The sequence below is a fragment of the Falco rusticolus genome, chromosome 10 (genome assembly GCF_015220075.1).
Source record: "Falco rusticolus isolate bFalRus1 chromosome 10, bFalRus1.pri, whole genome shotgun sequence".
Lineage (NCBI taxonomy): Eukaryota > Metazoa > Chordata > Aves > Falconiformes > Falconidae > Falco > Falco rusticolus.
This window is the reverse complement of record NC_051196.1, coordinates 22,357,324-22,381,912: the sequence shown is the minus strand read 5'-3', so window position 1 is coordinate 22,381,912 and position 24,589 is coordinate 22,357,324. Positions and strand designations below refer to the sequence as shown.

At 55.4% G+C, this 24,589-nt stretch overlaps 1 protein-coding gene across 3 annotated transcripts in view; it reads left to right on the top strand.

Annotated features, from left to right (window-relative positions):
- Window positions 1–1,804: 1,804 nt before the first annotated feature.
- Window positions 1,805–24,589, top strand: part of HELZ2 (helicase with zinc finger 2) — a 26,659-nt gene continuing 3,874 nt past the window's right edge. The window contains exons 1-18 of one of the 3 annotated variants that reach the window (XM_037402385.1): window positions 7,755–8,141; window positions 8,261–8,444; window positions 8,832–8,939; window positions 9,575–10,098; window positions 10,454–11,086; window positions 12,132–12,915; window positions 13,354–13,429; window positions 15,088–18,601; window positions 19,413–19,498; window positions 19,897–20,025; window positions 20,268–20,429; window positions 20,664–20,805; window positions 21,272–21,388; window positions 21,958–22,150; window positions 22,940–23,074; window positions 23,321–23,539; window positions 23,841–23,997; window positions 24,412–24,579. In XM_037402385.1, coding sequence (XP_037258282.1) covers window positions 7,777–8,141; window positions 8,261–8,444; window positions 8,832–8,939; window positions 9,575–10,098; window positions 10,454–11,086; window positions 12,132–12,915; window positions 13,354–13,429; window positions 15,088–18,601; window positions 19,413–19,498; window positions 19,897–20,025; window positions 20,268–20,429; window positions 20,664–20,805; window positions 21,272–21,388; window positions 21,958–22,150; window positions 22,940–23,074; window positions 23,321–23,539; window positions 23,841–23,997; window positions 24,412–24,579 — 7,696 coding nt within the window. In that variant the 5' untranslated portion in view covers window positions 7,755–7,776. Of the gene's footprint in view, window positions 1,893–7,005; window positions 8,142–8,260; window positions 8,445–8,831; window positions 8,940–9,574; window positions 10,099–10,453; window positions 11,087–12,131; window positions 12,916–13,353; window positions 13,430–15,087; window positions 18,602–19,412; window positions 19,503–19,894; window positions 20,026–20,267; window positions 20,430–20,663; window positions 20,806–21,271; window positions 21,389–21,957; window positions 22,151–22,939; window positions 23,075–23,320; window positions 23,540–23,840; window positions 23,998–24,411; window positions 24,580–24,589 lie in introns of those variants that run through there. The other 2 variants (XM_037402384.1, XM_037402383.1) reach the window with 2 other exon arrangements.

The window sequence follows — 24,589 nt, the reverse complement described above, 5'->3', positions numbered from 1 at the left end:
GCCACCCACTGCTCCAGCAGGGTCCATCCAGCACCCACAGGCCTGGGCTGCCCCACACCCCTCCCTGGTGTGAAAGCACTCGGGGCTCCCTGGGTGCTGCTGGATGGGAGCAGGGTGGGGGCTCCCCCCGAGGTATCCGATGGGTAAAAAAATGACAAAACAAATGGTTCCTCTTGCTCCTTCCTTCAGTGTTGACAAACATGCCAGAACCCAGTCCCTGCCCCTCCTTCCTCCCTGCTCCTGCTGCCAGCAATGCCCCACGGGCTGCCTCTCAGCTCCTCGTTGTTTCCTCTTCCCACTTCTTTCAAGGATGAGCTTTTACTTCCCTCGCTGATGCTGGTTCATGTCAGGGCAGCCGCGCAGTATCACCAAGCACCATGTGCCCATCCGTCAACAGAGGGATTTAACAGTGTTGCTGTCAGCCCGGGAACTTTGCCTCCAGTGCCTGCAATCTTCTAGAGTCGCTCGTGGTTGGAGGTGCGTTATGTTTTGCCTGGTTGCTTTCCAGGGCTTGCAGCTGGCTGCTGGCATGAAGATAATTTTATTAAGTGGGAAGGCGGGGGCCTGGCCACATCGCTGTGTCAAGCACAGCATCCGCGCTGTAGCTTGGTGCTTTCTGAAGCGTCGTGTCCAGGCTGGTGAGACAATGCGCTGCCACAGCCCCTGTGCTCTGGTGGGCATTAGAGGAACCTCCTGGGCCCTTTGGTTGGATGCCTGTGTTTTGGGGGGGTCTCAGGCTGCTGGTTATCTGTGTCTATCACCCTCAAATTCACAGCAGCACCAAACCGTGCGTGGGGAGGATGTTGCTTTGTGCTGCGCTGGGGCTGTGCTGAGCTGCTGCGGGTTTGGCTGGGTGAGCTGGGAAGGGGTGATGCTGGGGGGCTGAGGAGCCCCCAGGCCTCGGGTGCTGAGTATCAGGGGATGGTGCTTTGAGCTGTGACATGTGCCTGCAAACCAAGGTGCAGGTTCTTGCTACCCAGGGTGTAGGTGCTGCTGCCTGGTACAATGTCATTTGCAAATGCGACTCGGCTGGCCTCAGAGCTGCTGGGAGGGCGGGGGGCGGGGGGGACGTTGGGTTTGTTTGGGTTTGGGGTGGTGGTTGGTTATTTCTATTTGGCTCGAGGTTGACCTTTCTGCAGTTGGGTGCTCTCAGGCCCGGAAAAGAATGGAAAACGAAACTGGTGCTGCTGAACCGAAAGGAAACCTGCGGGCTTTGCCCCTCCCAGACGCCCTTTTTAAGCGGGGCCGTCGGGCGGGGAGGGGGGGGCTGGCCGGGCTGGGCACCAGGGCTGCCGCTGGGCCGCTCCAGCATTCGCTTCATTCATTCCCCGGCGCCGGCCGGTACCGGGCTCTGGACAGAGGCTGAGTGCGGGAAAGCCCCGACCCCTCCTCAGGTGAGCAGCGGCTGTCGGCCCCGGCAGCACCCCGGGCAGCATCCCGGCAGCACCCCCCGCAGCATCCCGGGCAGCATCCCCGGCAGCACTCCCGGCAGCATCCTCGCAGCATCCCGGGCAGCACCCGCGGCAGCATCCCCTCCGCCCTGGGGGGAACCGGGGGGGGCTTGGCGGAGGTGGGCAGGAGGATCTCGTCCCCGCTGCTGGAGAGTGGGACTTTGGGGGAGCTGGTACCCCGGGTATCGCCCCTCTAGTTGGCTGCGTGGAGCGCTGCTCCCCGATGCCGGCTGCCACGCCCCCCCCCCCCCCCCCCCCCCCCCCCCCCCCCCCCCCCCCCCTCCCGGTGCCGGTTGCCGGCTCCCCCCGGTTGCCAGCGGGCGGGCGGGGCGGGGCCGCCGTGATGCAATTTCCGCGAAGTCCGGCCCCGGTTTGAATGCGGGGAGGCCCCAGAAACGAAACCGCCGCTGGCAGCGAGTCCCCGGGACGCCCCCGGCAGCGGTGAGAGCGGGGCGGAGGGGTCCGGGAGCGGGGAGGGGGCTGCGGAGCCCCCTGGGGGGCTGCAGGGCGCGGGGTGCTCCCATTAGCCTTGCAGCGTTCTTTAGGGTGCTGCACGGTGTGGGGTGCTCAGCTCTCCCGTCTGCTCCTGCCCCGGCCCGCAGCATCCCGGCCCGCAGCATCCCTGCCCGCAGCATCCCTGCCCGCGCTGGATTTTGGCGGCGGGTGTGGGAGGTGATGTCAGGATGCGGGTGTTGGGGTGCAGAGCCCGGGGCTGGCAGGGGTGCGGGGTGCTGCTGGTGGTGAGCCACCCCTGCAGGTCGCCCCTCTCTGCGCCGGGGATGTGGTCTGGGAGCTGCCAGGCAACTTTGGATAGTTGGGTAAAGCAAATGCAATAGCTGGGGGTGCAGGTGCCTGGGGGTTGCATGCAAGCTGGGGTGGCAGCGGTGCTGTGGCTGGTGCTTGGCAGCGGCCAGGCTGGCAGAGCCATGCCAGCTCTCTGGGTGGGACTTGGAATGAACTGTTTTGTTGAAAAAGACTGTGGAAAGGAGGAGCCCCAAGAATTTCTGAGGTTGGTTTTGTTCAAGAAGGAAGTACCGGAGGGGGTGCGGTTTTGGTGCAGCCGGGACGATAACCAGAGGCAATGGGGTGGCACAGGACAGCATCCGCGGTGAAGCTCCTTTTCCAACGGTGCCAAACCCTTCCAGCCAACCCAGCTGTGCCGTTCACTCGCGGGTGGCTCAGGGTGCTGTGCTGGTCTCACACCGCTGCTCCAGCCGCTCGCAGTCAGGAGAGGAAAAACTCCCCAGGTGCCCAGGTCTGGTGCCCAGCCAGGACCGATAACTGGGGTGGGGGCTGCGGTCGCCCAAGGAGCACAGTCCCCCGGGTGTGCCGGTGGCCTGTCCCCATCCCCACAGAGGGCTGTCCCAGCACTCTGACCCATGTTGCTTGCTCTGATCGAGGGGCACTTGGCTTACTCCAGCATAGCATATTGCCTAATCTCCTGTCAATAATTAATTGCGGCAAGACCTGTGAAGAAGGCCACTTTCCGGTAGGCTGGGATGGCACAGAGGTGCAGCACAGCAGGACTCGGCCGCGGAGGCATGATGAGTGTTTTTCTGCCACCGCCTTGCTTCGACTCGCCATTCCAGGGAAATGTGATTATCCCTGGCGTCAGCGCAGCCCCACGAGGCGCCTGCCGGGGGATGATGCTCGGACATAGTGTGGCCCGGCCCTGACCCGAAGTGTCTTCCTGAGCACGGAGGAAATGCCGCCAACGAGGCGATGGCACGGTTTGGGCTGGGCCGGGGCTGGGCAGTGGGTGCCTGTGTCCATGTCGGTGTCTCCCGAGGGTCCGTGCCACCGGGGGAGGCAGATACTCGCCCCGCTGGGGCGGTGAGTGGGTGTGGAGCTGGGCACGCAATAAACTGGTTTCTCCGTCTGCCAGACTGACTTGTTTTGCCCATCAGTGGGATGCAAGTGGCTTCAAATGCCAGGCTGGGCTTTTCAGGACGAGTCTAAAGGAGACTGTTTTTTCTTAAAATGTATAAAATTCAGCCTGCAAATCACAGTCTGTGGCTTGCTGATAAATACTGCTCTCACTCAGCTCCCACCTTCCTCTGGGCACTTGGATTTTGCCCTGTCGACATGAGAGTTTTATTGGCAGGACAGCTACCATGCCGTACAGCTCCCCAAGCTCCCTCCTGCCCTGCATCTTCCCCCCGCCCGGGCTCGGATTGCAAAAGCTCCCGTAGCTTTTTCCTTTTTTTTTTTTTTTCTTTCTTTTCTGGTATAAGATGGTTGTAGAGAGAAAAAGGCTTTAATTTGGTTGAGTGCTGGTGCTGTGTGGGGACTTTAAGAGGAGTTTGTACTTCCCCTTCCTCTTCCCTCCCACCTCCAGACCCAGATCATGTTCTGGCAGCTTGCTCAAAATCAAAGGCTTTCTTAAAAAAAATAAACAGCAAGAGAATTGACCCTTTAAAGGTGGAATATTCCCTCTTAGTTTTTTCAAACCCGGATGGTCTGCCTAGGCAGGAATACCAGACCCAGCCCAGCTGTCCTGTGCAGCCTCTGTGGGTAGTTCTCACAGCGTTTAACCGAGCGGGTCCGTGTCACAGGACCGTGTCTCTTCTGGGCTCTGCGCCTGTGGATGTACCAGCACCGGGAAGCTCGGCTCCAGCTCCATGGAGCCGAGTGCCAGCAATTAGATTTCATCCTCTCTTGTGTGCATTACTGAGGTGTTTTGGAGTTTTCACCAGTGACAGCGTTGCACAGATGTTGCACAAGTCCTGAATGCAAGTGCCTTTCCCAGGAGGGCTTGTCGCAAGGAGGAACCTTCCAGAAGGAGGAAGGGGAAACGGTTATTGGAGGGAAACCAAAGTGTTCCCAAGGCTGCAGATGTCAGCCCCAGAACAAGCCCCGGTGCCACTAGGCCAGCTTCAAAGGAGCTGAAAGGCTCCTGGAGGCTGAGCGTGACCTTGGGTCCCTCTCTGGGTGCTCCCGCTGGCTGTGGTTCAGCAGCAGCTTGGCACCCCCGGCCCCTTGCTGCTGCTGTCCCCCCTGCCCCCCCCGCTTCTGCCCTCCCACTGCTGGACCTGCTGTGCCGGACCCTGGGAGCTCCTGCAGCAAGCTGAGCCTGCAGCAGTGGGAGTCTGTGCCTCTGCCCTGGGCTCCGACTTAACTGCAGCCGATTCCTGACCTCCCAGGGAAAGCCAAGCAGGAATTCTCCCTCTTAGCATTGCGATTTGCAGAAGGACAGTCTCCCCAGGCTGGCGCAGGGGGGATATTTGCCTCTGCAGGGGTTTCCCCTCCTGCAGCCATGCTCAGGGCAGACCACAGCTCCGCACGCTGCTGTCTCCTTTCCCAGCAGCCAGGGGTTTTGCAGGTGCTCACGACCCTGGGGGGTCTCAGCGAGAGCAGCCCCCAGGCACAGGGTCTGCAGCCCCATGCCAGTGCTGTGTAGCCTTCATTGTCTTGCTGGGGATCAGCGGAGCACCCCTTGGTGCCCTTGGGCAGGAGACACAGCGCCCCACTCCCCCTCCGGCCTTTTTATTGCTTATAGATGCTCTCCTATATTTTTATTGTTTTTTCAGTTATTTCATTTCAGTGCGAAGCATTTTTTCTACATCAGTTGGCAGTCAGGCAGCACCAAAACCTCTGTGGTGGCCCCAACCTTTTTTTTTGTGGCAGACCCAGAGCAAAGAAAGAGCTCTCGACCTCTGTGCAGCGTCTGGGCTGCAGAAACGGTTTTCTTCCAATGACCGTGACCTTCTTGCAGTCAGAGGCTGGGGATACTCTGGCTCTCCACTGGCCCCAGCAGAGGTCTGGGTAAGGGATGCTCTTCCTTGTGCTGCGTTCATGTCCAGCAGCTCTGCTGGGCCTGGGTACGCGCAGGATGCAGCACATAGGTGATGCTGCCGGATCAGGACCGCAGGGGTCCCTGCAGGTGCTGTAGCTCTGGGCAGTTTGTAGGGAACGCAGGCGGAGCTGTGGCAGGGCCGTGCTGCCCGTCTGGCTATAAGCTCATGCTGCAAGCGCAGGAGTGCTGCAAGCAAAGGTTTGGAGGCAAAGGCGCAGAGAGAAGTTGGGGTGTTTCAGCTCTCGCTGCGGAGAGCCGACGGTGTGGCACAGTGACCCGAATAATGGCAGAGTCAGCGTCAGCGCTGCCGTGGGACTCCACCGCGGAGTCTTGCGGTTTACTGAAACAGAAACTAGCACTTCTGCCCAGCGCCAGGCTCACTGCCAGACCTTGAGAGATAAACAGGGCTGGTGTTTATCCACTGAGCGCGTGTCCTACCTGATGCATGGCAAAGTGGGATTAGGCTGTTTCATCCTAGCTGGGCAGCGGGTGGGTGCTATGGCGTGGGGATGGGATGCAAGGAGCTCACTAATGGTGAGCTGGGAGGGTGAGTAATGCTCCAGCTGCTTTCCCCTGTGGTCCTGGCTCAGCGTTTGCTGCCTGGAGCTTCAGCCCAAGGAGCAGCTTCAGCACCCCCCTGCCCACCTCCTCTGGCACCAAGCACCCCGTTTATCCCAGAGGTGGGGAAAGGAGTTAATTAAAAAATGAAAAGTATTTCTGCAGAAGCAGTGCAAAATTTGTCCCACTGCTCTGTGGTCTGCCAAACTGCAGCAGTAAATATTGCTCTTCCCCTGCTTTGCTAGAGCCGGTCCTTCGTGGCTGCGATGCTTGGCTCAAGGCTGGTGGCTTTGCCTGGCAGCACACGCGTGCCCACGGATCTGCCCCACCACGCTCCCCGTCGGCCCAGCCGCATGGCTAGCCATGAAACCCTGCAGCATCATTCCCAGGGATCCTCCTGGGCTGTGGTTACCCAGGAAACTGCTGGCAAATCTGTGAGCCGGTGGCCGGGGAGGGCAGGGGAGGTGAGTCACGGAGCTCTCCCGGCTGGGTGTTACCGAGCCGTTGGCTGGAGATGCTGGCAGGTCCCTGTTCCAGCATGCCCATCGCCCGGCCTTGGGTGCCGCATCCGAGGAGCAAAGAGGGTGGTTGCTTTGTTAATTAATTCCAATTAATCTTTCATGCCACAGAGGGAAAGGGGCTGGGCTGGAGCTGGGGTTTTCCCACTCGGCATGGGGCAGCGGTGGGGCTGCCCAGCTGGACCCAGGGGAGGGAACAGGAAAAAGAAAGAGAAAGTTGGCAGGAGCTAACCGAGGCGGGGAGGCCGTGGCAGCTGGAGGAGGAAGTTGAATCATCCGGGGCAGTGATCTGCGAGGAGGTCGGTGGCCACTGTGGGGCCCGTGCCAGGCCCTCTGGGGCAGCCGCTGCTGCAGCCGGCTCTCCTGGGTTGGGTGGTGGATGCTGATGGGCTGCAGGCTGCGGGACCGAGCCGAGTCCTGCCGGGAGCCCCTGCTGCTCCTGCGGGACACGGACCCCTGGGACCTGGGCTGGCGGGTGAATGGAACTGGGTGAGCGGGTGAGGGCAGAGCCCAGGCACTTGGGTGCCGAGGGCAAGGGTGTCTGGTGGCTGTGGGTGCTGAGTGAGGCTTCTGGCCACTTGCTGGTGAGTGGCGCCAGGCTGTGCCGGTGCCTCGGCACGCGCCCAGCCAGGGACCAGCTGATGTTTCCTGCTAAGTCGCTTGTTCCTCGTTTCTTTGTCAGGCTTTGTGAACTCTCACCAATGGCTGGCAGGTACGTAGTGAGCTAGGACACGGCCACCCCATGGCACCTCCTCCCCCTGACAGCGCTTTGTAGGAACTTCCCGCCATTAATTTTGCTCCGCTCAAGCCAGCACCGAGGATGCCGCGGCAAACGGCCGGCCGGTGTCTGCTGGGCAGCCTCCAGCAGCAGCTGGAGCTGCGCCTGTCTGCTCCAAGTGCAGCATCAAGGAGAACGAGATCACCTTACCAGCTGCGAGAGGTGGAGCAAGGTGCATGTATGAGATCCATCCTGGCTCGCTGCCACAGCCGTCGGAGCTCAGCCTGGAGGAAGGTGTCCAGGCGGCCGGGCTTCCCCAACCCGGCCGCTACGCCGTCTGCAGGTACTACACATGAGGGCTGGGCTGCGCAGGCACCAAGAGCCAGTGCACCTTCGCCTGGAGCTCGGAGGAGGCCATAGTCTGGAACTTTGAGAGGGAGCAGCAGCTGGAGCCGGCGCCAGCTGAAGGCAAGCAGTGCTGCAGGAGCAGCTGGAGGGTCACCCCGCCACACCACCAACCACCCACGGCCCAGCGCCGCCAGCGAGATCGCCAGCGAGTTCGGGGGGCAGTTCCAGGAGATCTGCAAGGTTGCTTCTTTGGCTGCCCCCAGGATCTCAGTGGCGGCCAGGGGCGGCTCTGCAGTCCCACCGGACCTGGGACCCCCTCCTGGTGCACGTGGTGTCAGACAGCCGGAGGAAGCAGCAGTACTCTTGCATCCGGCACTTCCCGAGTTCATGCCAACCCTCAGCTACTGCAGGTTCGTCTCCAAGGGCCAGCCCTGCAAGCACGGCCCGCAGCGCTGCCGGTACGCACACAGCGACGTGGAGATGGCCATCTGGGAGGCCGAAAGGGAGCATGGCCTGGTTCGCTCTGACCTGCTGCCGGCCGTGGGGACCAGCAGCACCAATGGCGAGCTGGTGGCACCCACGCCGATGCAATTCTACTGCCGGGTCTGCCTGGTGACCTTCAGCTCGCAGGAGAGCTTCGAGAGCCACTGCGCCTCCGTGGAGCACGTGCAGATGCTCTCGGATGACAGCTCTGTCCAGTGGGTACACCGCACGCCGCCGCTCGGGCTGACCAAGTTCTCGCTGTGTAGCAGGTAAGGCGTCCACCCAGTGCAGCGAGGGAGAGGGCAGGGGCAGCAGGCAGCCACCAGCTCCCTGTGGACCCCCAAGCTGCCGGGCATGGGTCGCACCTGGGATACCTCTCTCCTGACAGAGCAGAGGTGTGTGAGATGGGGAACAGCTGCACCAAGGCTCATTCCCCTGAGGAGCTGCAGGAGTGGATCCAGAGGGTGAAGGTTGCTGTGAAGAAAAAGAAGCAAGCGCTGAAGGAAGGGCTCTTGTCGTACCAGGACCGGCTCATCGCTGAGTATCAGATGTGCTCCAACGAGGTGTTGATTGTAAGTCACGGGTGGCAGGGTGGGTGAGCGTTGGTCAGGCACATCGCGACAGACCTCACGGGTAAGAGCTTGGGAACAGGGTCCACCACTCACCTTTCTAACGGTGGTGCAGAAAGGGATGTTGCATCCCCCTTTCCCTCACCCCTTTTGAGACCCTGCTCAGGCTACCTGAGCACACTGCTGTGCCGGGTCCTTTCATTTCCCAAGGCTGCTGCGTGGGGACACTGAGGAGCGGTGGGTGAGGCCTGAGCATGGGGATTGACTGACCATCCCCTCTTGGGAGGATGTAGCATAAAGGCAAAGGATGAAGCTGGCTCCGTGCAGGGCTCTGCAGAGTGTCCCTGCGATGCTGCCTTCAGTCCCGCTCCTCCTCTGCTTCCCCCGCAGATGGCTGAGCACGTTGAGGGTGTCAGAGTTGTGTGTAAGCAGCCCCTGCACGTGCAGTCGGAGGACAGGAAGATGAAATACTGCTGGAAGTTCAAGGTCCACTCCCAGGTAAGCCCAGCTCTGTGCTGTGGGGGGCTGTGAGCCGCTGGCAGCACCTGCTGTCCTTTGGGGTTTTTTGTTTGTTTCTTTAATTATTATTTCTGCAAGGAGCGTAAGGACAGGGATGTGGGGGTGTCTGAGTGAGGGTGTGTGTTGGGTATTGAGGAGCAGCTCAGGTGGTGCCCGAGCTGGGGCTGTACGCGAGGGGAGCAGCCACCACATCTCCTGTCTCATCGTGTGCGGTGGGGCTGGGGCGGACCCGGCTGCTCTCAGCACCTCCCACATATCATCACAAATAACAAGATTCAGCTGCTTCCCTGCCCAGTATTTTGTGGGTGTTGTGGGCAGGAACCTGGGTCTGATTGTCCTTTACCAACACAGGAGATTTCCCGTCTGCAGCAGACTGGCTCAGTTGCTGTAAAACTGGAACCTGGGATTCTTTAAGACCTTAAAATAATTGCTGTGGGGTTGCATGAAAAATAAGCTCCTTTAAGGAGAATGTCAAGTGGTGCTGTAGATCCAGCATGGCATTCGGTTCCTGCAGCAGCCTTCAGTAGGAAATGCTGCTGGGAGGACCTCGTCAGCCGCTGGGCTCTTCCCGTGGGCTGCCCTGACCATATCCCTGTTCTCCTCTCAACTGGCAGATGCCTCTGCAGCACGTGGCGCTACTGAAGCGGGAACCTGGAGTCAACTTCTACCTCTCGGGGAATGGGCTTTCCCGGGGCCTCCACTACATTCGGGGGGAGCACGTGGCCACCCTGGCCTCCTCCCCACCCGCCGCGCTGGTGGAGGTCTGCATGGAGTGCTGCACGCTGGGCATCTTCGAGCAGTGGGTGGTCTTTGACTTTGGCAAACGCCCTGTCCTCATGCAGAAGATCAAGGTGAAGGTGGGCCGGCGGGAGACCCCCCAGCACATCCCCAGTAGCAGGGAGAGCAGCCGCCCCGTCAACTTTGTGCGATGGGATAGAGGTAACCGGATCATTGTTCCCAGCGTGCCAAGGACTGGTGAAGACATGGCTCTGCTGGCTAAGTACAAACCTCCTGCTCTTGCGCTGGACTACCAAAGTGAGGGTGGTGCCACTGTTCCCATCACCCGCCTCAACTATCGCGAGAGGATGCACAGATTCCTTTTCCGTGAGGAAGAAGCTGAACAGGCCCTGGTTGCCAAGTAAGTGCCAGGTGTGGATCCAGAGGGGTTCCTCCTTGCTGTGGACCATGCTAACCCTTGGGGCTATGCTGCTGCTGAAACCTCCGTCCCTTCTGGGCTGGGTCCTGGGGCGCCTTCCCAGAGAAGTGGAAACCTGCCAAGAAGGGTGGCTTGCTCTGTAGCAATAGGAGGGGAAGGGCTGGGTCTTGTCCTGTGGCCATGGATTAGCGAGAAGCACAGTTTCTGTGTGCTCAGGAGGCCAGCAGACCCTCTCTGGGTGTCGGTGGTGATCCTCCCTCTGCAGTGAGGGGGGCAGTTGCTGATGAACTGGTGGGCCAAGTTCTCTGTGGTTCATTTAGGTGTTTCCTCCTTTCAGACTCAACCTGCGGGTCCTCATCATGCTGACCCCCATGCTGCAAAGCCTCTCTGTGGGGATGAAGTTTGCCCTCTCTGGTGAGCTGTTTGCTGAAGTGCCTACCCCTTATAACCTCTCGCCGGACACAGATGAGGGGTATCTGCTGAGCAGGTCTGTGCCCACCGCTTTCCTGGCACTTGACCCACCTGTAGACAATCGGGTATATGAGGTTAGTGTGGAGCATAAAGCCACCACAGAGAAGACCATCTGGCTACAGATACCAAAGAGATGCTGCTTAGAGTTGAAATTCAAGCCAAACACCTCCCACAAGGTGGAGATCCAGTTCCAAATCGACCAGCTGCTGTTCCGGCAGTGGCATCAGGCTGTGGACCGCCTGTTGGATGAGAAGCTGGTCCTACCAGATGTTGCCAGTTGCTCTGTCCCCTACTCTCTTGGATCACCACAGAAAGGGAACAGCAAGCAGAAACTAGCCATCTCCTTCATCACGGGCCAGGCAACCACCAGCCGGCAGGTCCCACCTCTTCTCATCTACGGGCCCTTCGGCACCGGGAAGACGTTCACCTTGGCCATGGCCACCATGGAGATCCTCAGACAGCCCAAAACACGGGTGCTGATCTGCACTCACACTAACAGGTTAGCAGGGGGTGAGGGAAGAGGCCACCAGAGCTGTGGGCCGGGTCCAAGCAAACTGGTCCATCACTTGCCTGGTGGGATGAGAGGGAGCCAGGGTGCATGGGACAGAGCTGAGCAGCCCTTTTCTTAGCATGCATTTCAATTACTTGTTTAAATAAATTATTTTTATTTGGTATGTCTGAAACTGCTCTAGCACATCCTGCTAGGAAGAACCCTGGCATGCATGGAAGTCTTTGGGAAAGAGGCAAAAATATGCATTTTAAAGCATTATAAAATGGGGGTGGGCTTGGAGAGACAGTTCTTTCAGCCTTTACTGTGTGCCGGCAGAAGTAGAAAGCCATTGCCTGACCTTGCTGGGGTAGTGTTGCACTCTGCTTGCCCTTCAAAATGATTATGCTCTGCACACAGGCCAATTTTTTTACTTTTCCAGGGAGGGTTTGGGGAAGAGGAAATGCAGATCTGCTCTGACTGCCATTGAATCTGCCTTCAGAGAAACCAGGACAAGATTGTTAAAATTAGAGCAGTTAGACTGAAAAGAGTGTCCACATCCGATCCTGCAGGCTGTTACTGCCTTAGTTTTTTAATGTATAATAGATGAGTGAGCGACTGCTAATCCTGGCCTGTTTCGGGCTGTCTGCTTGCACTGAGGCGTCTTCTACAGATCTCATGCCACCTGCCTGGGCTGCGGGTGGTCAGCTGTTGGAGGAGAGGTCTGGTGGCTTGGCCCTAGAGAGCAGCAGGGCCACAGATTTTGTTAGGCACGTTGCGTTTTTCCATGTGAGCATTAAGACATGCCCTAGCCTCGAGTATCAACTCCTGTTTAAACCGTACCCTCAAAACAGGCTTGGAACCGGGCACCGCATGAACACCGGTGTCTTTGCACGTACGTGAATACCTCCTGTGGCAAGTGTGTTGTCAGCCAAAGCTGGGGAAGAGTTCGGGTGCGGGCTGGTGAGTGATCAGATGGTGCGTTGGAATGATGGTCATAGCATTTGGGAACAGCACTAACAATTCCTTGATGGTTTCCCCTTTTGTTCCCTTCCAGTGCTGCTGACATCTATATCCGGGAGTATTTCCATCACTACGTAACCAACGGGCATCCGTGGGCTGTTCCCTTGAGGATTATATCCACGGACCGTCCCATCAACCTGACGGACTCCATCACGCAGATGTACTGCTGCATCTCACCAGACCAGCGCTCCTTCCGCCACCCCACGCAGGTGGAGATCGACAGGCACCGCATCATTATTACCACCTCCATGTTATCCAAGAACTTGAAAGTTGCCCCTGGTTACTTCACCCACATCATGATCGATGAGGCTGCTCAGATGCTGGAGTGCGAGGCTTTGGTTCCACTCTCCTACGCCACTTTTGAGACCCGGATTGTCCTTGCTGGGGACCACATGCAGATAACCCCAAAGCTGTTCTGTGTTGAGGATGGACAATCTGCTGATCACACCCTGTTAAACCGACTCTTTCAGTTCTACCAGAAAGAGAAGCACGAAGTGGCCATGAAAAGCAGGATCATCTTCAACGAGAATTATCGTTCCACTGCAGGCATAATTGAGTTTGTCTCCAAGCACTTCTACATCGGCAAAGGCAATGCTATCCAAGCCAGCGGGAACATCCCACCCCATCCCGAAATCTACCCGCTCGTGTTCTGCCACGTGTCTGGCGTGGCTGAAAGAGATATGTCCATGATTTCTTGGCACAATGCCTCTGAGATAATACAAGTGGTTGAGAAAGTGAAGGAGATCTATCAGAGGTGGCCAGATGAGTGGGGTGTCCGAGATCTGAAGAGGATCTGCGTGGTCTCCCATGGGATGCAGGTAAGTAGGAGAACCATGCGTTTCCCAGCTGAAGGGGCTACGCTTGCTGCTGACTGCTCTCTAAACACTCCCAGATAAATTCTGGACTCTTTTTACAATAAACCTGTCTCTTGTGCTAGTAAAAGTAGGGAGTCTGGGATCTTGCATACCTTCAGTGTTTTTTTGAGGCGCTCTCCTTTTGGATAGTATGTCAGGGGTGGTGGGAGCAGACATGCCTTGTGGTGGGGTGGTTTAGTTGAAGATCTTCAGCATCTTCCAGGCAGGTCAGCTATAGGGCAGACTGGGAGCACTGGCTGAGGTCATCCCAGGACATGTGGCTGCTGTTGAGTAACTTTCTTGGAGAACCTGCAGCTGAGAAGGGTGAGGGACCTTGGTGTTGGGTGGGAGCCATTTCTGAGCTGAAACTGTATTCACTTGTGCCTCTTTCTTTCTTACCAGGTTTCTGCAACAAGACAAGAGCTGAGGAAAAAGCAACTGCAAGAAGTGGTGGTAGAAAACTATGAAAACTTGCCAGGTTTGTGTCTTGTGCAATAGTTGGTCGTGCCTGGCTACGTTTTGAGGTCTTCTGTGTGCTAGGGAGAACTTCTCCAGTCATGTTGATAGACAGGAGAGTCTATAGCAGCCACAGCCACTGTGTCATGGGCAGCGGGAGGAGACACTGGGTGGCTAGCAGAAGTCTTTCCACCATTTCAACATTGTCCTCCTTGCTAAAATGCAAAATACTGGCTGATCTCGTGGCAAAATACCTCTCTGGAAGGGTGCATGCGGTGTTGTTCGGCAGAGCTCCCTTGCCCTTCCCTGTGGCTCTGCCACCACTGCAGCTGCCGCAGCCCACATAGCACTGATTAGATGGGAGTGCCTGGAAATCCTTTGGCTGATTTCCACCCCCTTCTGGTTGGTAAATCTTTGATTTCGTCTTTTCCTTAATAAGATTTCACACCAAATTAAATCTGCACCCAACTGTCAACTTGTTTCAAATATACGAACGTTGCTTTGTAGGAGGGTGAAAACCCTGTAAATGCAATCCCAGGGACTTGAGCATGTGTGAATCATGTGAAGCCCCAGATACCAGTGGGGGAGGCTGGTAATAGAAGGGAATTGAAACCAGGATGGCCTGTGGGTACCAATCGCAGCAAAAATCACAGAGCGACTCACTAAAGGAGGCGTCTGCTGCTCTGGATGACAAGTGAGGGATAGGGCTGTTTTGTCCTCAAGGACTTAGTTTATGACTCACCCATGTTTTTATTTTTCTTTTTTTTTATTATTATTGTGCAGCTGGGACTCCTCATGGTGAGATTAACTGACCCCTGGGGTGTGTTTCTGATCTCCACACCCTTTCCTTGCAGTCTCTTCCCAGCTCTGAAATCACCAGGGTGCCTCTCGCTGTTTGTTATTTGTCATGCGATCATCAGAGCCGTCCTTGAGGGGAGAGGGATTCTTGCGAACGGTCACTGCTCATGTTCCTGCAAGACCCTCGGTTCCCTGAGGAGTTTGGGATTCACAGAAAAGTCTGCCCATGTTATGAGGAGCAGCTGGCGGGGGCTGCCGGTGGCACTGGGCATGCAGGGGCTGCTCCATGGGCACTGACAGCTGCACTGGTCCAGTTCCCTGCCTTTCTCCCGTCTCCACGCTGCCCTTCCCTCCCTTGTGTGTGGGTGGTTGGTGGGTGGCCTTGTGGCGTCCATCCTGGTTCGTGCCTGGAGGCCCTCACGATCCCCAAGAGCTGCTTTATTCCCAGATAACAAGCAATAGGACAAGAGGAAATGGCCTGAAGTTGCACCAGGGGAGGTTTAGGTTGGATATTAGGAAAAATTTCTTCACCGAAAAGGGTGGTCAAGCATTGGAACAGGCTGCCCAGGGAGGTGGTGGAATCACCATCCTTGGAGGTGTTTAAAAAATGTGTAGATGCGGCGCTTAGGGACATGGTTTAGTGATGGACCTGGCAGTCCTGGGTTAATGGTTGGACTTGATGATCTTAAAGGTCTTTTCCAACCTGAATGATTCTATGGTTCTGTTCAGAACAGGTGGCTCCCGTGACTCAGCCAAGCGAGGCTACATCAGCCCACAGCCCTGTAACACAGTGTAGATGGGCAGAGCACTGGGCAGCATTCAGACAGGGTCTTCCCTGTTGGGTTCCTGTGAGTGACTTCTCCCTTGTCCCCTCTGGTGCAGGGCGGGAATTCCGGGTCATCATCATCAGCACAGTCCACACCAGTGAAAGCCTGCGCCTCTCAGCCTCCCACCACCTCGAGTTCTTCAACGAAGCCAGAGTGCTCAACACCATCATGACCCGGGCTCAGTCATTGGTTGTTGTGGTGGGGGATGCCGTCGCCTTGTGCTCCCATGGCCAGTGCAGCAAGGTGTGGAAACGCTTTATCCAGCAGTGCATCGAGAAGGGGAGCATCTTCCCGGAGAACCTGACGATGGCTCAGATAAAACAGGCTGCATGTGACAAAGAGAGCTGGAGCAAGAGGAGCCCGGAGGGCGATGAGGAGGACAGTGACACGGATTCCTGGAGCTCTGAGGCTGAGAGCATGAATCCCGATGATCCTATCCTCCAGGAGCTCTTAGATGAGAGCAAGAACGTGCTGGTGACGGTGTCTGAAGAAGGGCTGCTGAACGTGAAGTCTGAGGCTTCAAACCTGTGGAAAGACAGGCAGGAATACGTCAGCTTCTCTTCTCGGATGATGCAGGAGTATCTGCACATGCACCCTAAAATGTACAAGAGATGCGAGCTGATCAAAGAAGGGTTTGACAGAGCTTCTGCCTTCACCCTCAACGACTCCCCTGCGATGACCATTCAGATCAAAGGCAGAGTTCACTGCGGGACAGCCTTCACGGGGGACGAGGTGCTCGTGGAAATCCTGCAGAACATCACGGCTGACAGCGGCAGCCACCGCCCTCAGGGGAAGGTGGTGGGCATCTTAAAGCGCGCAGAGAGAGAATGGACCTTCATCTGCATGATGGATGAATTTGATCCCCGGGTGATGATACCCATCGATCCCACTGTCACCAAAATATTCGTCCCAGGGCTGAAGGAGAAACCCAACGTCATTCCCATCCGCAGGCTTGTCAATGGGAAGTACAGAGTGATCAGCTGTGAGAAGATCAGCCAGGAGATGAGGAGATGCCAGTTATTCTGCGTCCAGGTTATCTCCTGGCGGGAAGGGTTTTACTACCCTTTGGGAATAATAACGGAGATTCTGCATGCAGCGTTGACATTGGAAGAAGGCTTAAAGATCCTCAACTTGGAGTACAGTTTGGAGAAGAAATACCCATCTGCTGTCACCAAGGAGTTGGCCAAATATGCCTCCAGCAGCAAACTAAACTTCGCCAAGGAAAACCTGAAGGACTGTCGGAATTACCTGACCTTCACTGTCGACCCCAAAGGTGCCAGGGATTTGGATGATGCTGTCAGTGTTAGGGATCTCGGGCATCACTATGAGATTGGGATCCACATTGCAGACGTGGCTGCCATCATTCCCAAAGGCAGTGCCTTGGACCTGGAAGCAAAGAAGCGGGGTGTCACCTACTACGCTCCCAGCCAGGAGCCTCTGAGCATGTTCCCACCCCACATTAGCCAAGATGTCTGCAGCCTCCTGCCACAGAAAGATCGGCGTGTGATCTCCTTATTTGTCACGGTAGAAAAGACAACGGATCGGATGTTAAAGGGAGTCTTCACCATCTCTGTGATCTGCTCGGACAGGCAGCTGTCCTATGAAGAGGCAGAGCTCTGCATTAAGAGCCACTACAGAGGAGCGTCAGAGCCCCTGCGTTTCGATACCCTGGAGGACTGCATAGCTGTGGCTTATCACTTCTCCAGGATCCATCGGAAGTTTCGGCTGCAGGAGGACTGTTTCTATGACCGGCTGGATGAGGAAAGCTCCCCAGGTAACAGGGGGTCCCATCAGATGATAGAGGAGTTAATGATCATGTTCAACAGTTTTGTGGCCGAGTTCCTCACCAACCAGGAGGACACGAGAAATGCCACTCCTCTCCGGTGTCAGTGTGAGCCGAACCCTCAACAGTTATCACTCATGAAAAACAAGTACAACCACATCCTTCCTTTGTCCATCCATCTCTCGCACCACCTGGGAGAAGTGCCTCCCAGCCAAGACTCCTCTAAAAATGTGAAGTTCAGTTTCCTGGCCCCCATCTGGCAGCACCTGCAGTCAGCTGCTAATCGGCGTGACTTCCACAAGATGCTAGACCTTGTCGTTACTGATGACATCCACCCGAAGCTGGCCCCCGTGGCCCTGGAGTTCAGGAGGCTACTTGGCCGCTCCTATTTCAGTCGCTCCAACTCCACTGTCCAGTCGAAAGTGGGCCATTACTCCCTGCACGTTGACTCGTACACCTGGGCTTCCTCTCCCATCCGCCGGTACGTGGATGTTGTGGTCCAGCGGCACCTTCATTCTGTGCTCCACAAGAAGCCCATCGTCTATTCTTCGGATGACATTGAGTTTCTCTGTCGTGACTTCAACAAGAAGAATTCCCAGGCAACGACGTATGAGAAGAGAGCCCACTGCCTGCAGATGGCCACCCAGCTGAAGGACCAAGCCCTGCAGAAGGTCGCCTTTGTAGTGGATATTGAAGGGATGAACAAGTATTTTAAAGCCCTGTTTCCACTGAACAAGGAGAGTCTTCCAGATCCCCAGAGAATTAGCTACAGGTCTCTTCAGCTGATAGAGCAGCCCGTGTTCATCGAGGAGCGGAACAGCATCAAGCTCATGTGGAAGAGGAGGGTGTACTCCATGCAGACAATGAAGGAGCACAGCCTGCGGGAAGGGCCTCTCTGCGACTGCAGCGTCACCCTCTTCAGCACCCAGACTTGGCAAAACGTGCTCACGGCCATCAGGAGAGAGGAGTTTGAGACCGCTGCCTCGCTCCTGGAGAAGAGCAAGGAGCTGTACCGGCGGCACGTGGGCCGGATCAGGAGGAGCCCATGCTCACACTACATGGAGGTGTCCCTGGAGCTCAGCGCCGGCGACGTGCTGCAGTTCCAGCTCACCACCGATGTCTACCGGGGCTTCCTGGTGCCCTTTGTGCAGCTGTGGTGTGTGATGCCAGGCTTCGACATCTGCCTGCAGCACGCAGAAAAGCCTGTTGAATGCTTCTCTGCCTACGCCACCCTGCCATCCAAAGACAAGTACAAGCACGTAACGGAGTACAGCAAGGTGTGGATGCAGATGAGCGCCATAGAGTCTGCTTCGTGTGCGGTGGACAAAAATGACTCGATTATCCTCCATGATGTGCAGATAACCTGGGCGAGGCAAAGGACAAGCAAAGGACAGCTGCAAGGCAGTTTCCTCCTAAACAAAACGTTTTTGGAGGAGTGCTCTATTGAAGTGGACTTCAACCACTGTTACTTGTGCATTCGCTTGGGTGGGCTGAAGCTTGGGAGCCTTCAAAGCGATGAGGAATGCCTTAGCCATGGCCTCCAGAATCTGACTCTTCTTAACAAGGACAGCTCGGAAGGCAGACTTGTGGTTGATCCAGATACCTACACCTGGGTGGCTCACGGGGTCACTGAAGAGTTCAGCGACAACGCCAAGTCAGACAGGACTAGTCAGCACACTCTGACCTTTTACATTCACTCTATGTCTATGAGGAACATCCCTGTGGAAATCTCACAGGCGTCTGCCACGTTCACAGTGGAGCTCATACCAAAGATGCTGCCAGATATGTAAGTGTGCTCAGCAGTTGCGCTCTGGTTAACCTGTCCATGCAGAGTGACTGCTTCCCATGGGACTCCTTTGCTGCACCCAGATGGTGTGGCTGATCCCCTGAAAGATCTGTCCCTACCCAGCTCCGGCTGGCCGTGCTGCTGTGCTGCTGTTTGGTGAGGGTGGCAGCATGGCTCAGATCTGTTCTCCAGATGGTCTCTTGCTTTTCTGGTTGACTTTAAGAATGGGGAGATAGGGGAAGGTGCCATGCTGAAATTTCCCTGGGCATCTGTTTCTTATGTTACTGGATTGCTGCAATATGTGTCATAAAAGGCAGGGTGAAGCACTGGATCAGGGTTTGCTTAGCAGAAGTGCTCCCTGATTTCTCAATCATTCCCCTTTGTTGTTGCTGTGAAGCAAGATCGGCTCTTATTAAAGCAGAGCTGATGTCTGGTTTGCCCTTCATTGTACACGACATGGACTGCTATGCATCCATGGCTGCTGTGGCTTTTTCAGGGCAGAATGTGCTTCCTTTTTGTACCGTGAATTTCAGGGAAAAAATGGAAGCTGGGCCGTAATAAAAGGGAGCTGGGGCAGAAGTTGTGCTCCTTGCTCTCAACATCTTTGCAGGCTCAGCTCTTCAGACAGTTGAGAAATAGTCCCAGATGCAAAAGAGCAGAATAAGAATTGTTTTGGTTTAAGTTCCTTGTGAAAGCATTTAATGTAACACCAAAGCAGAGCAAAATAATGAACAAGACAGTTGTATGAAGCTGTATTACAAATTTTGCTGTTTTATGCTACATTCCATTCATTCTTATTTTTCTCTGTCAGACGGAAAGAAAAGGCAATCTGGAGGCTCAAGCATGCCTCTGAGCTTGCTAAAAGCATTGCCCTTGGCCATGAACCTCCTAAAAAAGGTAGGTGTAAATATTTGCCACTCTTGCCTTGTGGCTACTTGCTTTCTGGCTGGGCAGATGCCCTGGCAGCTTCCATGGGTCCTTGCCATAGGGGTTGTGCTCCCAGACCAGGTGGTTCCCCAGCCAAGGGGAGGAGAGGAGCTGCTAGCCTGGGAGGGTGAAGGTAATACGGGGTGCCCTGCTGGAGAGTGGCACGGGTGATGTTTTAATCCCCAGGGCTCACAGAGAAGGCTCATGGGCAGAAAGTCTTGGCACGGGACAGCTATTACTTTTGGGTGGTCTTTTTAGGTAAATGGGCCCCAATTGCTTGGTTCTTGCTGCATCCTCTGTTGAATCGCTTGTGGCTGTCTTCAGTCACCTCCTTTAATCTGTTTTCTTGGCTCTTTGCTTTAATAGAGACAGTGGCCAAATCCTGCAGCAAAAATGCTTTGATCTCCCTGGCAGCCACAGGAAGCTTAACCAGAGTCAGAACCAGGCTATTCTAAATGCTCTGAGAAAACCCTTCACGCTCATCCAAGGCCCACCAGGTAAGGCTGGGGGGGGGTGGCAGGAGTACATGCCCACTTTGTTATGAAAGGCAGGTTAATCTGTTGCTTTCCGTAGGACCTTGGTGAGACAGGAGAAGGCAGCGTGGGTTGGCATCACCCGCAGCTGCTCAAGGCAGTCTCCTCAGTTCTTGATTTTATTTCATGGCTCATCACCCGGATGCTGACCTAGAGCACGGGTGTTGTGGCTCAAGTGTTCTCAGCAGCCTCCTTGTTTTTTCTAGGCACAGGGAAAACCATTGTTGGAACTCACATTGTCTACTGGTTCCATAAGCTGAATGACGATACCGTCAAGGAGCAAACACTTTCCCCTGAAGAAAAGCCCAAGGGGCAAAAGTGCATCTTGTACTGTGGCCCATCCAGGAAGTCTGTTGATGTTGTTGCTGGTAACTATTGGTTTAAGCCCTGAAGAGGCTCACACTGGGGGGAGGGAGATCACATGGCCGCAGGCAGGAGGGGGGAAAGCAGGGCTGGTCCTTAGGGAAGACCCCTTGCTGCTGGGGCGAGGACCGTGAAAGTGGGCTGGTAAGCGAGCGGTGGGGAGGAGGCGAGTGAGTGCGCGCCCTCTCAACATTGCCGCGCCTGGTGCTGTTCTGAGCAAACCTGTCCTCCTTCCCCAGAGATGCTGCTGAAGATGAAGAACCTGAAACCGCTGAGGGTGTATGGGGAGGCCGTTGAGGCAATGGAATTCCCGTACCCGGGGAGCAACCGGCACTTCTCCCGCAAAGCCTTGCGGGATGCAAAACCAAAGCGTGAGCTCAGGTAGGACTGTGTGGCCCCGCGGGCTCCAAGGGTGCTGGGGAGCAATGTTTTCTGCGTCAGCAAAGCTGAACAAGCCAGAGCAAATGCAGGTTCCACTCCGCTACTGTGGAGCAGCACTATGAACCTGCTTGATCGTTAATTTTTTCAAGTGAAGGTGTGTAGCCTAATGTAGCGCCTAGTCAGGAAATCCAGGTTGTCAGAAAGATCCTAGATGTTTTCCTCTCTTTTGAACAGCTCTAAAAGTCCCTGACTTTATTCCTGCTTTCAACCACTAAAGAAAAGCGGTTGTGTTTTGTATCCTCGAGGGTCAACTAAGAGTTAGGTCGGTAAGGAAGGAGCAGTCTAACTGTGACTTCTTTAGCTCATGGGGTTTCTCTGCATAGGCGGATGTGGTCTGCTTTGCTGTAGAAGAGATCACTTCGGTCTGTGCTAGGGGGAAATATTTATATGTTAACTCTTTATTCAGCGAAATAATCCTGCATCATCGCATCCGGCGGCCACCCAACCCTTTCTGTCAGTATATCTGTAACTTTGACGCTCGGATGAGGAGAGGAGAGCAGATAACAGAAGAAGAAACAAGGAAGTGAGTAGAAGGAGACCCTGGTGAGAGATGGCTGACTCTGGCCGTGTGCCACCCCTGAAGCGCTGCCTGAAGGAGCACGGTGCAGCCACCTCCACCTCTGCGGGAAGAGGTTTGGGCTGTGCTCGCTGGCTCTCGGCTAACTGCGTGGAAGTCAGCAGATTTGTCCTGGCTCATGCAAGCCGAGGGACTAGGTGAAAACATCAAGGCAGATTAATAAGATGTGTGTTTGGAATGATGATAAAAAGTGATTAGCTTGGGGTTAGTGGTACAGTGCAGAGCCTCAGCATCACTTCTGCTCTCTTCTGTTGTCTGTCCGGACTAAAAGTTGTGTTATGTGTGTGTGACACTTGCATCCTCCACCCTGAGCCCCCTGCCCTGCTGAGTTGAGGACAAAGTACCTTTCCTACAGTGTCTATCCAGAGCCTTTTTCTGGGAACACCAGCTCATCCTGGGGAGGGAGATGGAGCCCTAATAATTTGGGAAAGTATAGCCTCTGCTTGGTTGCTGCATGAGGAACCTGGAGATGTTTCTCTTATGCATAACCTGGTGTCTTCTGCATTGACCACCAGGTACAAAAATCAGTTGTCGGCTGCTCGTATGTTTGAACTGGAGGCCCATGATGTCATCCTGTGCACGTGCTCTGCTGCATCGGCCACCTCCCTGGAGCAGCTCAATGTCAAGCAGATAATCATTGATGAGTGTGCCATGTCCACAGAACCCGAGACCCTCATCCCCTTGGTCAGCCACCCCCGTGCAGAGAAGGTCAGTCTTTTCCAAAAATGTGTCTCTAGGATGGCTGCTCAGGACTCCAAGCATCTGCATGTCTTCCATCCCTACCTTGCTGCTCTTCCAAGTTTTTTTAGGTTTTAATGTTGTTCTTGGTAGTATCTATGGTGGTGTATCAATATTTCAGCCTTCAGGGATTTGTTTCTGGAATGGCTGTACTAATGACAGTTAAACTCTCAAGGCACAGAAGGGTACGTGCAATACAGAAGTAATGTCACTAGATGCATAAGCTGTACGTTATCAGTTCATATCACATAAAGCAGAGTCATAAGAACTGCTGTAGACTTGAAAGCTGCTGTGAACAGTTGCATCTACTCACCTCTCTGCTATGTGTATCAGCTCAGCTCCTTGTCTTCTAAGAGTTACACCCATACTGTCTCCTCTAAACTTGCTCTTGGCTTTCTGCAAGAGAAAACAAGTGGTGGTGTGGCTGGATTTTTGGTGCTTCTTTACAGGGTGGGTATCACTGCCACCAAAAAATGTGCTGTGCACCCAGGTACAAAGTATTAATGTGACAAGAAGCATAGAGTAGATCTCAGTAGACTTACTTCATGATATCTTTCTCCTGTCAGATGGGAACAAGGCTCTGCATTCTCTGGGTCAGGATCTTTATATAATGTCCAACATGGTCTTCAATTGAGGTTGCTGTAACTGTAAAGTAAATAAGTAGCAATAAATGCCTGTGTACAAATAGCCTTTCAACCAGGTGATAGCCTTCACCAGTGTCACCGCCCTCATAGCTGAGATGTTCACTCTTTGTTCCAGGTTGTTTTGCTTGGGGATCACAAACAGCTGCGGCCTGTGGTCAAAAATGACCTCTGCAAGAGTCTTGGCATGGAGACATCCCTTTTTGAGCGCTACCGGAATCAGGCGTGGATGCTGGATACACAATACCGCATGGTGAGACCCTCACATGGATTGTCTTTTCTCCGTCACAGAAAATACTGCTGTCAGGGCTTACCTCCCACCACTGGGAAACAGATGTTCTGTATTACTGCTTCCCCTTCCTAGAGCAATGAATCATCCGCTTGCCCGGTGCCAGCTGCAGCACCAGGGTGCGGAGGTGAAGCATGCCCAGAGAGGTGCTGCAGGTTGAGAAGTTCCTTGGTTTTTGTTCACCTCAGTTTCTCCCCTTTTCTCTGCCAGCACAAAAGCATTTGTGAGTTCCCGTCGCAGGAGTTTTATGAAACGCGGCTGAAAACATGCCCCCAGCCTCATCATAAACGCAGTGTCTTCCACCACAAAAATAACAACTGCTGCCCGATCATCTTTGGGCACATGGAAGGGAAGGAGCAGAGCCTCATGATTTCTACTGAGGAAGGAAATGAGAACTCCAAAGCTAACCTAGAAGAAGCGATGCAGGCGGTGAGGAGGGTCCTGGGGAATCTGGGGATATGCAAAAGGGAGGGTGTTGCGCTGAGTGACTCTGGGGATCGTGGAGGGATGATATTAGCGATACAGGATAAGGATCAGTGGGGAGATCTGGCGTGGCCTCCTGCCTGGTGCCTGCCCAGGTCTGCAGCACGCCACGATGGCGCTGGCCAGGGCGGCTGTAGGGGAGCGTGACCCGGAGCAGGGGGAGCAGCACAGCCAGGCACCACCGCTGCCCGGGGACAGGGCGCTGGAGGGCTGGGTCCCAGGTGAGCAGGACCCTCGGTGTCCCCAGGTGAGGATCGCGAAGCAGCTGACACTAGATGGCACCATCCAGCCGGAGAGCATCGCCATCCTGAGCCCCTACAGCGCCCAGGTGTCTGAGATCGGCAAGAGCCTTCAGAAGGAGGGCATCAGCGGAGTGACCACCTGCACCATCAACAACAGCCAAGGTGAGGGTGGCGGGGGCGGGGAGCCTTGGTTCTGTGCTCTCCTGCCTGCCCCAGGACCGAAACAACTTCTCCTAGAAACAGTCTTCCAGCAGGGTCCTTTCAGCCAGGGAGAAAGCATCCCTAGGCCAGCTTTCTGGGTGATTTGTGATTATAATAAATCCTTTGGAAACCTTTGGAGTGCCCAGGCAGGGTGAGACTGCTGAAGATAGGAAGGTGGAGGATGTCTGGAGGGGTGTTAAAGAGCTCTCGTAACGTGCTCCTCGAAGAGCAATGACTGGGAGCCCGATGGCCTCCAAAGCTGGAGAAACCCAAATCGTGGCTGCAGCTCTGGTGGTCTTGCTGTAGAGAAATGAGTGTCTTGAGGGGTGGCCAGATGCTTCCTGCTAAAAAATCTGGTTCCGTTCCACTTTCTAGGAAGTGAGTGGAGATACGTGATCCTGTCGACTGTACGCTCCTGCCCCCGATCAGAGATCGATAGGAAGCCCACCAAGAGCTGGCAGAAGAAGTACCTGGGGTTCGTTACCGACCCAAACCAGGTCAACGTCGGCATCACGCGCGCTCAGGAAGGACTCTGCATTATAGGTGGGTCTCC